At 38.1% G+C, this 12491-nt stretch overlaps 1 protein-coding gene and 1 pseudogene across 1 annotated transcript; both read left to right on the top strand.

Moving 5' to 3' along the window:
* Nucleotides 1-12491, top strand: part of LOC115665835 (GDSL esterase/lipase At4g10955-like) — a 33376-nt pseudogene that overhangs the window by 4693 nt on the left and 16192 nt on the right.
* On the top strand, nt 5623-9898 carry LOC115688480 (GDSL esterase/lipase At4g10955-like). Its single transcript, XM_056317690.1, has 3 exons — nt 5623-5737; nt 7751-7857; nt 8680-9898. The coding sequence occupies exons 2-3, from the start codon at nt 7796-7798 to the stop codon at nt 9632-9634; spliced, it is 1017 nt and encodes a 338-aa protein (XP_056173665.1). The 5' UTR covers nt 5623-5737; nt 7751-7795; the 3' UTR covers nt 9635-9898.

Raw genomic sequence — 12491 nt, 5'->3', positions numbered from 1 at the left:
TTTTGTCGTCGCGGCCAATCACATATTAATGGAAGGTATCTGTGGTCGACGCAGTTGTTGGTCTGGCGTTGAAGACATTATTTCTTCACACTGAAGGACGATATACATGTATAGGTGTTCCTTCCGTCTGTAATGCGTGCAATGATACATCAATTTGTATCGTTCGAAAACTGAATTGTTCGATTATTACAAGATCATTAGCAGGTGAAGCAATAATTGCAATTGGATGTGTAATGACGCCGTCCAATACTCACCTTACTTACATATTCCAGAAGATAACCAACCGATTTTGACCTAATCCAATCTAGAAATAGCATTTTTGCAAACTCAAGTTGAGCTTGCTTTCTGTTACTTCCAATGACGCAAGCAAGAAATAGGGAAAAATAACAAGAAGGGTGGCAACATCGTCTTTATAATTTGTACTGAACAAAAGACTAATTCAAAAGTCAATGAGCATTTTTCATGATTTGATAATGCAAACGCAAGCAATTAAATATAGAATAATTTCACGGGACAAAATTGTCTATTTCTTGTCTTATTCGAAGCTTAATAAAATGCCTTAGCGTTTCAACTTATTACGAACTCCTTTAGTAGCAAGTTATAACGCATTTTTCGAACAATGATAATCATACGTGACACAGCCGGCATTGATGTAAATAATTTTTAATATTTTTTCAAAATTTTTATTAATATTGTTTTCTTTTTTTTCTTTTTTTTTTCTTTTCTTCTCTTTTCCTTCTTTAATTTTTTTTTTCTTTTTCTCTTCTTTTCTTTTCTTCTTTCTGTTTTTGTTTTCGCCTTTTCCCTCTCACGGACAACCAAAAAAAAAAAAAAAACTTGTAAGACGTTCCGCCCCGTTATGACCGTTGCATTCAACTACTTGCCACTAACAGAGACATGTCAACCGACGGCGCTTCTCAGAACCTTTGCCTTTCGCTCTCGCGTAGTCGTCGTAGGTCAACATCCCTGCAACTTCAGGGAAGACTTCCGTTTGAAGACCATAGTTTGTCTTCAACTTAAAACAAAAAAAAAAAAAGAAGAAAGAAGAAGAAGAAGAAGATCAAAGTTTGTCGCAACGAGCAAAGGTGAGTTCTGGATCTACCTGTGACTCTTTCTCGCACCTCATCAGATCCGTTTCAGGTACGCTTCTTGTTTCTAATCTGGGTTACATTTGTATCCGCAGGCCCTTTCTCTTTGTGTTACGTGTTGAGGTTGTCGTTTTGCCCTGTGGGACATTGAAGTTCCGATCCCTGATGATCGAATTTGAGGTCAAAAAGTGAAAGGAATGAACTTTGTCGAAATGCCATGGGCGTGATGTTTCATGTTGTTGGATGTCAAGTAATTGCAACGGACGAGGTTCGGTTAGTCATTTTTCTTTTGGGGGGTTTTGCATATGTCACTGCATGTTAAGGAATTGCTCTCTCTGGCGGAAAGTGGAGTAGTTGTGCAGAACCTCGTCAATCTTTTAGTGGGTTTTTCATAGAATTATTGTGGATAGGTCAGGTTTCGCTTATGTGCCCTTTTTGAGATGAGGCAGCTATATTAGTAAGCTGCAATAGAGGTCAAACGTCTGGTAACTTTGCTCAAATTCATATCAGTTTTCGACCCACACGAGATGGCGTACGTCCTCAGTATGTGTGTTTGCGTGCCTGTTTGAGGTGGCATGTACCTTTTTCAGGTCTGTCTCTGTGTGTTTTCTGGTGTGCGTTGTGCTTGTTTAATGTGGCAACAATAAGAGAACAAAAAGAAGCAAACTTTGGGTTGAATTTGAAAGTATAAAAGTTTGTATAAGCCAACGAAGAGATGCGCATTACTTTTGATGGAAAAAGATATGGTATGCTGGATTTGTTTTGAATTTGGATGTCATCACACTTTGTTTGTCCTATTCTGCCCTTCTTCATGGGATCTCTTTCTACCTGCTTGGCTATCACTATAGTACAAGGTACAAAAGACGAGACCAATGTTCAAAACCACATTTCAAAGGTTCAAAAAATGGGAATATCTCGGGACACATAGTCATTGCTAAATAAAATCCAATTTGACCTGCGACCCAGCAATCCATCTGGGAAAAGGGTGAAGATATGTCTAATAAAAAAATCTGCATCATCTTAAGCCTAAGTTATAAAAAAACTCAAGCTTAACCGGTCCACCTCTCATGACCAGTTTCTGTCCATTTTAATTGATTGTGAGATTGTTTGGAATGAATTGGTTGTCATTATGAGCAATCCGAACAATCCAGTGCAAGTTCTCTCCTTGGAGTACTATGAATTTTCTTCATGAAGAATCATAGCTTGGGGATGGTGACAATCTTATAAGGATAAGAACAGCTGGAGTACCATAACTTTCATACGACTCTTACTTGAGTGTTATAAAATTTTTTTTTTCGCTCACTTAAGTATCACATTGGAGTAAAATCAATTCTTTGAGTGCCATTTCTAGCAAATCATCCTACATGGATTTTTTTATTAAGTTTCCATTCCGACGTGGATTTTTTTTTAATTAATTGTCTACGTTAGCATTAGCAATGCCACGTAAGACGACTGGCATCCACGTCTGATTTTCCGGTGATGCAAATAGCCGATAGCACTTGAGTAATCAATTTTTCAAATTTTTAGCACTCAAGTGATCACCGTAAAAAAGTTATTGCACTCCCATTTTTTGGTCAAGTTCATTGAATTATTGTGAATAGTTCAGGTTTTTGCGTATGTTCATGCCCTTTTTTTTTAGATGAGGAAGAGAATCATTTAGAATTTATATAGAAACAAAAAAAGAAAATAATTATAAATCAATATATAAATAAATATAAATATAAATGGTATGCACTTTTGCTTTTAAATCAATGAAATACCGATATTTTTACGTATGCTATTCAATTATCGTTCTAACGAATTCGTTCATGTAGATTATATAATTGCAGAATAATGAAAAATAAAAGGAAGAGTAGAATTGACGCGATGTGCGTTTGCGTGCCTGTTTGAGTGCGCATGTGCAATTTGATTGTGCGATTGTTTGGAATGAACTGGATGTCATTGTGAACAATCCAGTGCAAGTTATCTCCTCAGACTATTTTGAATTTTCTTCACAAAGAATCATAGCTTGGGGATGGTGACGATCTTTTATATAATCAAACTTTCACTTTTTTTCTCCTTTTCCTATTTGGTAATCTACTCCAGCATTTTGTTACGACCTAAAAGTCGCAAAAAAATATACTCTTCCCCGGTGTCTTTTCAGAATCTTTGCTGCATAATAATCTGCTCGATCTTATTTTTGGTATAAGTGGAAGTTGATAGGATGCAGATTAAGGCATAACCTGAAGAGGGAAGAATATTCAGAATCATTTGGGCTTAGCTCAACTCCCTCCCAAACTTTGTAGGTACTCTTTAGTGACTATTGAAGAAAAAGAAGGTCCCTAAAGCATAGTAATTGGATGGAACTTAAAACTTCATGAGGCAGCTTAAAATACTTGTATGTGTTGAAAAAGATACGCAGTTAATCCTTATAATACATAGATTTAATTACGGTGAAGGGTACAAATATGGATGTCCATTGTCATTTACTAACCGCAATATATATGTTCATTTATGAGCAGCTTTCAAGGATACAAGGAAGAAGTCTTAATTGAATATGTAGGATTATGGTCTCTAAGAGTAAAAGATTTGACCTTTCAAGGCCCTTGTACCTTGTGTTGATTGGTAAGACCTTTGGATTCTCTTTCCTCACTGAACAAAAGGCTCAAGTCATACATTTTAAGTTTCCATCATGTCTTATCAAAATTCCCAGAGAGTATCCTTCACCTTTGTCTCAATTATTTGGCGATGACTAATTACTGTCATACTGGACTTTTTGAATGTGCAAAACTAGGCATTGTCCTAGCTGTTCAACTTTTCCATAACTTAACATGGGCTAGCAGGGTTTGCTTACCCATTTATTATAAAATTAAAGAGATTCGGATAGCCTTGAACTTTGGACCCATTTTAAGTCCTATATATTATACTCGTATGAGAGATCATTGTAATGAGTGGTTGTGGTTGTAAAACTTAAATATCATAGTAGAATCGTTTTGTAAGACGTAACCCTATTCTATGGTGAATCTAGGTAAATTCGTGTGTTAATTTTTCTATTATCTCTGTAATTGTTCTAATTTTGTTTAAGATATAACTTATCACTTCCGAGCTTTACCAAACGACGGTGAAGACCGGTTCATTAGAATCCTACCTCACTTCGATGCCATTAGTTCAAATTCATGTAATGTGGCATCTCGTGTAGGGGTGAGCAACTTGGACCGTCCAAATTGGGACCGGACCGGACCGGACCGGACTGACGAGTTTGGTCCGGTTCTCGGGACTATCGGTCCGGTTCCCGGTTCCTAAAAGCGGAACCGGTTTTAAAGGCGGTCCGGTTCCCGGTTCCAACGGGGAACCGGACTGGACCGGACCGACCGGACCGGACCGACTATTTAATATATATTTTTGTTATTTTTTTCTTTAAAAAAATTAATAAAATGTGAACTAAACTCTAAGTGAACTTCATTATCATAAATTCATTGATAAAAAATAGTAAAATGTGAATTAAACCCTAAGTGGACTTCATTGACATAAATTTATTGACAAAAATTAGCAAAATGTGAACCAAACCTTAAGTGTTTGACAAAAAAAAATCCTAAACTCTAAGTAACCGGTTCTATTGGACCGGACCGGACCGATGGTCCCGTCCGGTTCCCGGTCCTAGAACCAATCGGTTCGGTCCGCGGTTCTCAAAATTGGGAACCGGTTCTCTCGGTCCGGTTCCCGGTTCCACCTTGGAACCGGACCGGACCGGGAACCGCTCACCCGTAATCTTTTGTAAGAACATTAACTATCACACTTGCTGGACTCCACAAAGAATACATATACATATATACTCTTTTTACGGTCAAAACCCTTGTGCCCCAAAGAAGACGAAGGAGCAACAACTTTCCTAATATAATTCACTTCTTTTCTGACACATTTGCTGGACTCCACAAACTAACATATATTATATTAAAAATGTGAGCCCCAACAATGAAAGTTGGCCGATCAAACTTAATAAGAAAACTTCCTTATGTGATTTCTCTGAAGAAGAGTAATAGGAATATATTTCCTATTTTCACGCACCAAATCCCATCAACCATTGGAGCTTTTCTAGTTTGTTCGTGACCTCAAATTCGAGGCATAATTTAACACGTAAAAAAAGCAATTGCGATTGGATGTGTAATGACCCCGTCCAATACTCATCTTACTTACATAAACCAGAAAATAACGAACCAATTATGACCTAATCTAATCCAGAAAGGTATTGCAAAACCTATTTCTATATGAACAACATTTCTGGATACTCAAGTTGACTTTGCTCTCTTTACCTCCAATGACGCGAGAAAGAAATGGGGAAGAACAACAAGAAAAGCTGCAAAATTGGCTTTATAATTTGTACTGAACAAAAAAAGTAAGTCAAAAGCCAATAAGCATTCTTCATGATTTTATAACACGACGTTCTGCCCCTTTGTGGCCGTCGCATTCGCGACTTGTCAACGGAGACATGTCAAACAACGGGGTTTCCTCGGGTCCTAGTAAAATATTCCTGAAAGAAAGACTTTGGTTTGACGAAGACGAAACAAAGACGAGACAAAGTGTGTCGCGACGAGCAAATCAGAGTTCTGGATCTAACACTGACTACTCTTTCTCCCACCTCATCGGATCCGTTCTCTGCATGATTCTTTGAGGTAATGCTGCTTCTTTGTTTCTCTGATTTGGGCTTACATCTGTGTCCTGTCCGTGGATCCTTTCTCTTTTGTGTGTACGTGTTGAGGCTGTGATTCTGCCTTGGCGACGTTGAAGTTCTGATTCCTGACGACCGATTTTGACGTCAAAAAGCGAGAGGAGTGAACTTCACTCTGTCAAATTGTCATGGGTGTGATGATTCATGTTGTGGATGTTTTAAGTAAATTGCAATGGACGAGGTTCGTTTAGTCCTTTTTCTTTTGCGTATGTTTGTGCCCTTTTTTTTAGATGAGACAGTTACAGTAGCAAGCTGCAATAGAGGTCAAACGTTCGGTAATTTTGCTCAAATTCATATGGGTTTTCATGGCACATGCGAATAGGAAGAAAGATTATGATATTTCGATTTGGGGAATCGTAAAAAAGAAAAAAAAGAGAGAAAGAGATCTAAAAGATCTGTTTCATAAAAGGCCTGCTTGGTTTATTTAATTTATATAGTAACAACCCCAATAAATATTTTTTATTGCTATTTTATTTAATAAGAAAAAATAATAGTAATAATAATAGTAATAAAGAGAATTATATATTTTATATAGAAACAAAAAAAGGAGGTAAGTATAAAGAATATATAAATAAATGTAAATAAAAAATTATCTGTAACTTTTAATTGGTATTTTTAACTATGCTATTTGATTATTCGACCTGACGAATTCGTCCAAGTGGGTTGTGTAAGGGAAGAATAATGATAAATAAAAGGAAGAGTAGAATTCAGGCGACGTGTGTTTGCGTGCCTGTTTGAGTGGCCATGTGCCTTCTTCAGGTGTGTCTATGCGTGTTTTCTGGTTTGCGTTGTGCTTGGTTGATGTGGCAACAATAAGATAACAATAAGAAGCACACTGTGGGTTGAATTTGAGAGTAAAAAAAGTTTGCATAAGCCAATGAAGAGATGTGTATTACTTTTGATGGAAAAAGATATGGTATGCTGGATTTGTCTTGAATTTGGATGTCATCATACTTTGTTTGTCTTCCTCTTTCATTGGGATCTCTTTCTACCTGCTTGGTTATCACTATATTACAAGGCACAAAAGACGAGACCAATGTTCAAAACCACATTTCCAATGTTTAAAAAATGGGATTATCTCGGGACACATGGCCATTGCTAAACAAAATCCAGTTTGACCTACAACCCAGCAATCCATCTGGGAAAAGGGTGCAGATATGTCTAATAAAAAATCTGTATCAACTTAAGCCTAGTTAGAAAAATGCAAGCTTAATCGGTCCACCTCTCATGACCTGTTTCTGTCCATTTGATTGAATTTTATCTATTGTTACATTGCCATGTGGATATTGATTGTGAGATTGTTTGGATTGAATTGGATGTCATTGTGAACAATCCAGTGCAAGTTCTCCTTGGATGGTGACAGATTATTATGCAACAAAAATCTGAAAAGACACTTTGGAAGAAATTTTTTTTTCAACTTTTAAGTCGTAACAAAATTGTCGAACAGACTACCAAATAGGGAAAGGAGAAAAAGTGGAAGTTCTTTTTTTTAACGGAATCAAAAAAGTGAAAGTCGATAGGATGTAGAATAAGACATAATATGAACAGGGAAGATTATTCCGAATCATTTGCGCCAGCTCAACTCCCTCCCGAACATCTTTGTAGGTACTCTTTTAGTGACTGGATCTACTGGTGTGGACATGTCGACCTTAAAGCTCATGCTTCGACAGTCCAAATTATTAGTGTCGCAACAGATTACTTTTCTCCCCGAACTTTGCAAGACTACTGAAGAAAAAGAAGGTCCCTGACGCATAATAATTGGATGGAACTTAAAACTTCATGAGGCAGCCTATATTAGTTGTATGTGTTGAAAAAGATATATGGTTGATCATTCTTATAGTACACAGATTTAATTATAGCGGAGGGAGTCGAGTACGAATATGGATGTGCAGTTATGCACACGACACTAGCCATTGTTATTTACTAACTGCCATATCGAATGTTCATTTCTGAGCAGCTTTCAGAGATACAAAGGAGAAGTTTTAATTGAACCTGTGGGATTATGGCCTCTAAGAGGGGAAGTTTTGACCTTTCAGGGCCCTCAGACCTTACTCAGGTTGACTGGTAAGACCCCTCGTATTCTCTTTCCTCATTGAACAAAAGGCCAAGTCATGCCTTTTAAGTTTCCATCGTGTCTTATCAAAATGCCCAGAGAGTTTCCTTCACCTTTGTCTCAATTATATGGCGATGACTAATTATTGTGTCGTACTGGACTTTTTGAATATGCAAAACTAAGCACTGTCCTAGCTGTTCAACTTTTCCATAACTTAACATGGCCTAGCGGGGTTTATACTTGGTAAAAAAACCGATTAAGAAGGTCCATCTAAGGGGTAATTTCCATCTACTTCTGTAGTTAATTTGTGTTCTTAACAGATGAACTTCCCTAATGCGCCATGGTCGCTTGTCTCCCCCTTGCAATTCATTTAAGCTGGGGGACGCATATATCCGATTTCTTCATCGTAGAGTTTTGCTCGATAGTATGCCGAAAATGAGGAGTTTTTGCTAGATATGTGACCTTTAATATGTCATAAGCTGTTATCACTAAGTGTTGATTTGCCTGCACATGCACCACATATTGTAACTTCGTCCTCCATGGTTACCATGTAATACTCTATCAATTCATGGAGACACCCAGTTCGAAGTTTTTGGACAGAAGCAGCATGTGTGGAGTGCCAACTTTTCGTTCTGCACCAAGTTCAGAGCGCATGAGAAGCTTTTTTGAAAATATAAGCATTTTAAACTTCTCTCAAATCTGATGTTTGGCTCTCGAGTTTCCTTTTCTTTTGGCATGAAACGATGACATGAGCATTTAGCTTAGTCCAGCTACAGAGTTTCTTATCAGCAAACATATTGACGAAACTAACATTTCTTGGACTTCTAACATAGGAATAATGCAGATCATCGGAGATCGGTTGCTGCTTGTTTGGTTGAATCTGTCTATGTCTTAGAGCGGGACCGCCAGGAGGAACGTGAAGGTTCCCAGGCTCTTGCTCCTCGTTGGTGGGAATTTTTCAATTTTCAGTTGCAGCGCAAAGTCGTAGATAAGGCCGACTCTTCTATCTTCGGTGCCATCTTCAAGTATAAGCTTAACCACTCAGCAGATGGACCACATTTCGTGGTCGCCTTCCGAGGCACCTTGCTCAATATAGGATCAGTCTTGCAAGATATTATGCTGGATTTTAAATTGATCCAGCAAGGGCTCCACTCCACCTCTCGTTTCAAGACTGCCATGCAGGAGGTACGAAACACGGTTGCAACCGCGGGCGATTCTAGGGTCTGGTTAGCTGGCCACTCCCTGGGGTCTGCCATTGCTCTGCAAGCTGGAAAGAACATGGCCAAAGACGGATCGTATCTCGAGTCTTTCCTCTTCAATCCGCCTTATTTATCTGCCCCAATCGAGAAGATCAAGAACAAGAAATGGAAGCGGGGTATCCAGATACTCAACAGCACGGCCAGTGCTTTAGGGGCGTTAGCTAAGAAGTCTCTGCAACAGCTGAATCAATCCGCCGATTCTTTTGCGGCTTTGTCCCCTTGGGTTCCTCAGCTGTTTGTCAACGCAGAAGATTACATCTGCTCGGGATACATTGGCTATTTTGAGCACCGAGACTGGATGCAAAAGAAGGGAGCAGGAGCTATCCAGAGGGTTGCTAGTCATCATTCTTCGGGATCGATATTCAAGAGCAAGAAGAAGGGGAAGCAGGCAGAGCCTTTGCACCTCATCCCGTCGGCAAATCTAACAATCAATTTAGATCCGCCGCTGGAGTTCATGAAGGCGCACAGTATTCGCGAATGGTGGAAACAGGACCTGAGGCTGGAGTCCCAAGTCTACGAGTACAATTAGTATTGAAAGTATTGTTGGACTATTTCCCGCCTTATATGCATTTGTATCTGATGGTGTGATTGAACTTCCACAAGCCATTGTTGGATAGACAGTTGTTTGCTCTCCCTGTGCTGAATTGTAAATTGTTTGTGTGCTGATCAATGTAATCCGGACCTGTTGTTCTGTGTGGCACATTTTCTTTTTGGTGTGAAAACCGGAAAGAGTACCGCATTTCGTGTGATATGTATTGTCTACTTTTTGGTGTTAAAACTGGAAAGGCTGGGGGGTGACCATGGGTGCTTTTCTCACCAAATGAAACTTCCTTTTCTTCACATCTTTCCAATGCAAATCAAGCCATTAACAACTCTGATAGGAAATAGTTTTTGTTAAAAAGGCACAAATCTCAAATGAAAGCATGTGACAATACCAATATGTAATAAATTCAGGAACTTTTTTAACTAATTTGAGTTTTTATTTCTTTTCATGTGAGTCAATATTTGCCACTTTGGAAATGTCAAGAGAGTTTACATAAATGGAAAAGGAAGAAACAGGATTGGATAATTTTTCCAATCAACTTTTAAGTTTTATCATCACTTGTCCTCTGCTATTTTGAAAAGGAAAAGTATTAAAATTTATAAAGCTGTGCAAAAATATGTCACATCTTGCGTGCCGATTTCTAGGGTTAATTCCAAAAAAAAGCACCAACTTTAAGTCTAGGGACAATTCTAGCCTGAACTTTCTTTTGTCTCATAAAAAAGCACCAACTTTAGGTCAAGGAACAATTTTGGCCCGAACCATTTTTTGTCCCGTAAAAAAACACTAACTTTAGGTCGAGGGACAATTCTGGCCCCAACTTTTTTTTGTCTCATAAAAAAGCACTAACTTTGACTTAAATCCCAAATCCGGCCTCCATTGACTTAGAACCATTGATTATCTAACTCGACTATTTTACATTAGCAATAAATCCATGTGGCTTGCCACAATTTGAAGAATAACGGTAAAACTGTTCATCTTCTTCAGTTCACTGACAAGTCAAAAATATCTCCAAATTGAATCTCTCTGGCTAAACGTAATCTAAAACTGACCACTGCTTGTCGACAGACGCCATGGACGAGATTCGCCAAGCTCATCACCATAACCTTCTTTCTCAAACAATGGTGAAAGTCAACAGGGGGCCAGATTTGGGATCATGATGAAAGTTGGTGATTTTTAATGAGACAAAAAAAAAAATTGGGGCTGGAATTGTCACTCAACCTAAAGTTTGTGCTTTTTTACGGGACAAAAAAAAGTTCGGGCTAGAATTGTCCCTCGACCTAAAGTTTGTGCTTTTTTATGGAACAAAAAAAAGTTCGGGCTAGAATTATCCCTCAACCTAAAGTTGGTGTTTTTTTTTGGAATTAGGCCCCGATTTCTATATATTGTAAACCAATTTATTTTAATCATTTTATGAATATTGCGAAGAGTGAACAATACAATTACTTTTATATTTTAGCTTTTTCTAGAATTTTCGGAATTCTCATATAAACTCTTATTTAATTTGAAACACTTGAAATTTTTAATAATTTTTTAATTATTATGTTAACTGAAGCATAAGTCCTAAATCTGAAATAACCTTTTTTTTTTATGCATTTTGCAATTTTATTACAGCTACGTATCGAAGGAGGAAAATAAAAGATAAAATGAAAAAGGAGTTTTCCTTCGTTTCAAAGTTGCCAGAACCAGTTTTCACAATCTTCCCGAAACTCCTCGGGGTACAATCCAAGACAGCACAATGGAATTCTCCCAATTCCCACCTCACTGGCACCCCATCAACCTCCAACTAATCGTGGCCGTCGTTCAAATGTGTTGTTCTGCCAGCTGTGCCGTTGCCCGGGTCACAAAGTTGCCACATGTCGAGAAAGATACAATCCTCAAATTATCCCTCCCCCACCAACACAACAGACCTATTTTGCTCATCAGACTCAAAACACATACTACCCAAACCATGCCCACCCCCAACCTTAGGCCTATTACAGTTCACTTCCCCCAAGTCCATACCTCGCGCAATATTAGTTGTTTAAATATATTTATTCGATAAGAGTCATCACTAGTTACGATTAAGGGTCGGCTAGAAACCCTAATCGAGATGCGAGAGTGTTATCTCGAAAACATACGCAACTAGAGATTTTTAGGGATCGGGGACTTGATTACATTAATTTTTCAACTAATGCCCTTTCGGTACCTAAACTTAACTATTTGCTAACCAAAATATCACGGCTGTCTTTTACTAGTCGAGAATTTTGAATTTGCATCCTAACCATTCTAAAAGGGGAAAACAACAATCAATGAATTAAAAGCGCGCAATCAAATGAAATCAAAATGAAAGTGCACAAACAGCAACCTAGCATCGTCTCTAAAAAAAACAATAAAAAATCCCTAAGGTAAAGCCCTAAAGGCTTATTCAATTTTGGGATCAAATATTATTCAAACCTAAAGTGTTTATTAAAGCCCTAAGCCAAGAGAATTCTACATTTTTAGCTTTTCTCACATTTTTTATTTTTCTGAATTTTCTGAATTTTTTTATATCGGGAAAAAGGACTTCGGACCGGGTCAAGGAACCCGGTCCAATTAGCCGGTCTGACCCGGATCCAGAGGGCCCGGGTTGGGTCAACTCGAGCAAGCTCTTGGGCTCAATGTGACTACAGCCCAAATTAACAAATTTCAATTTTTATTCATTAGGCCCAATTCGAATTCAGCCCACTTTCTATTTAAACTTTTTAAGTCCCTATTCCTTGTTCGGCCCAGATTCTAGCCCAACCTCAAATCTGACCCGATTAACCAGATCTGACCCGACTTTGATTTATTTCCCTTTTTTATCCCCATTTTATATTTTTTTTAT

This window comes from Syzygium oleosum, unplaced genomic scaffold (genome assembly GCF_021117445.2).
Source record: "Syzygium oleosum isolate NSW1041296 unplaced genomic scaffold, Sole_v2.1 Sole_v2.14, whole genome shotgun sequence".
In the NCBI taxonomy this organism is placed as follows: domain Eukaryota; kingdom Viridiplantae; phylum Streptophyta; class Magnoliopsida; order Myrtales; family Myrtaceae; genus Syzygium; species Syzygium oleosum.
The sequence above is the reverse complement of the archived record's forward strand: the minus strand, read 5'-3'. Positions and strand labels throughout refer to the sequence as shown.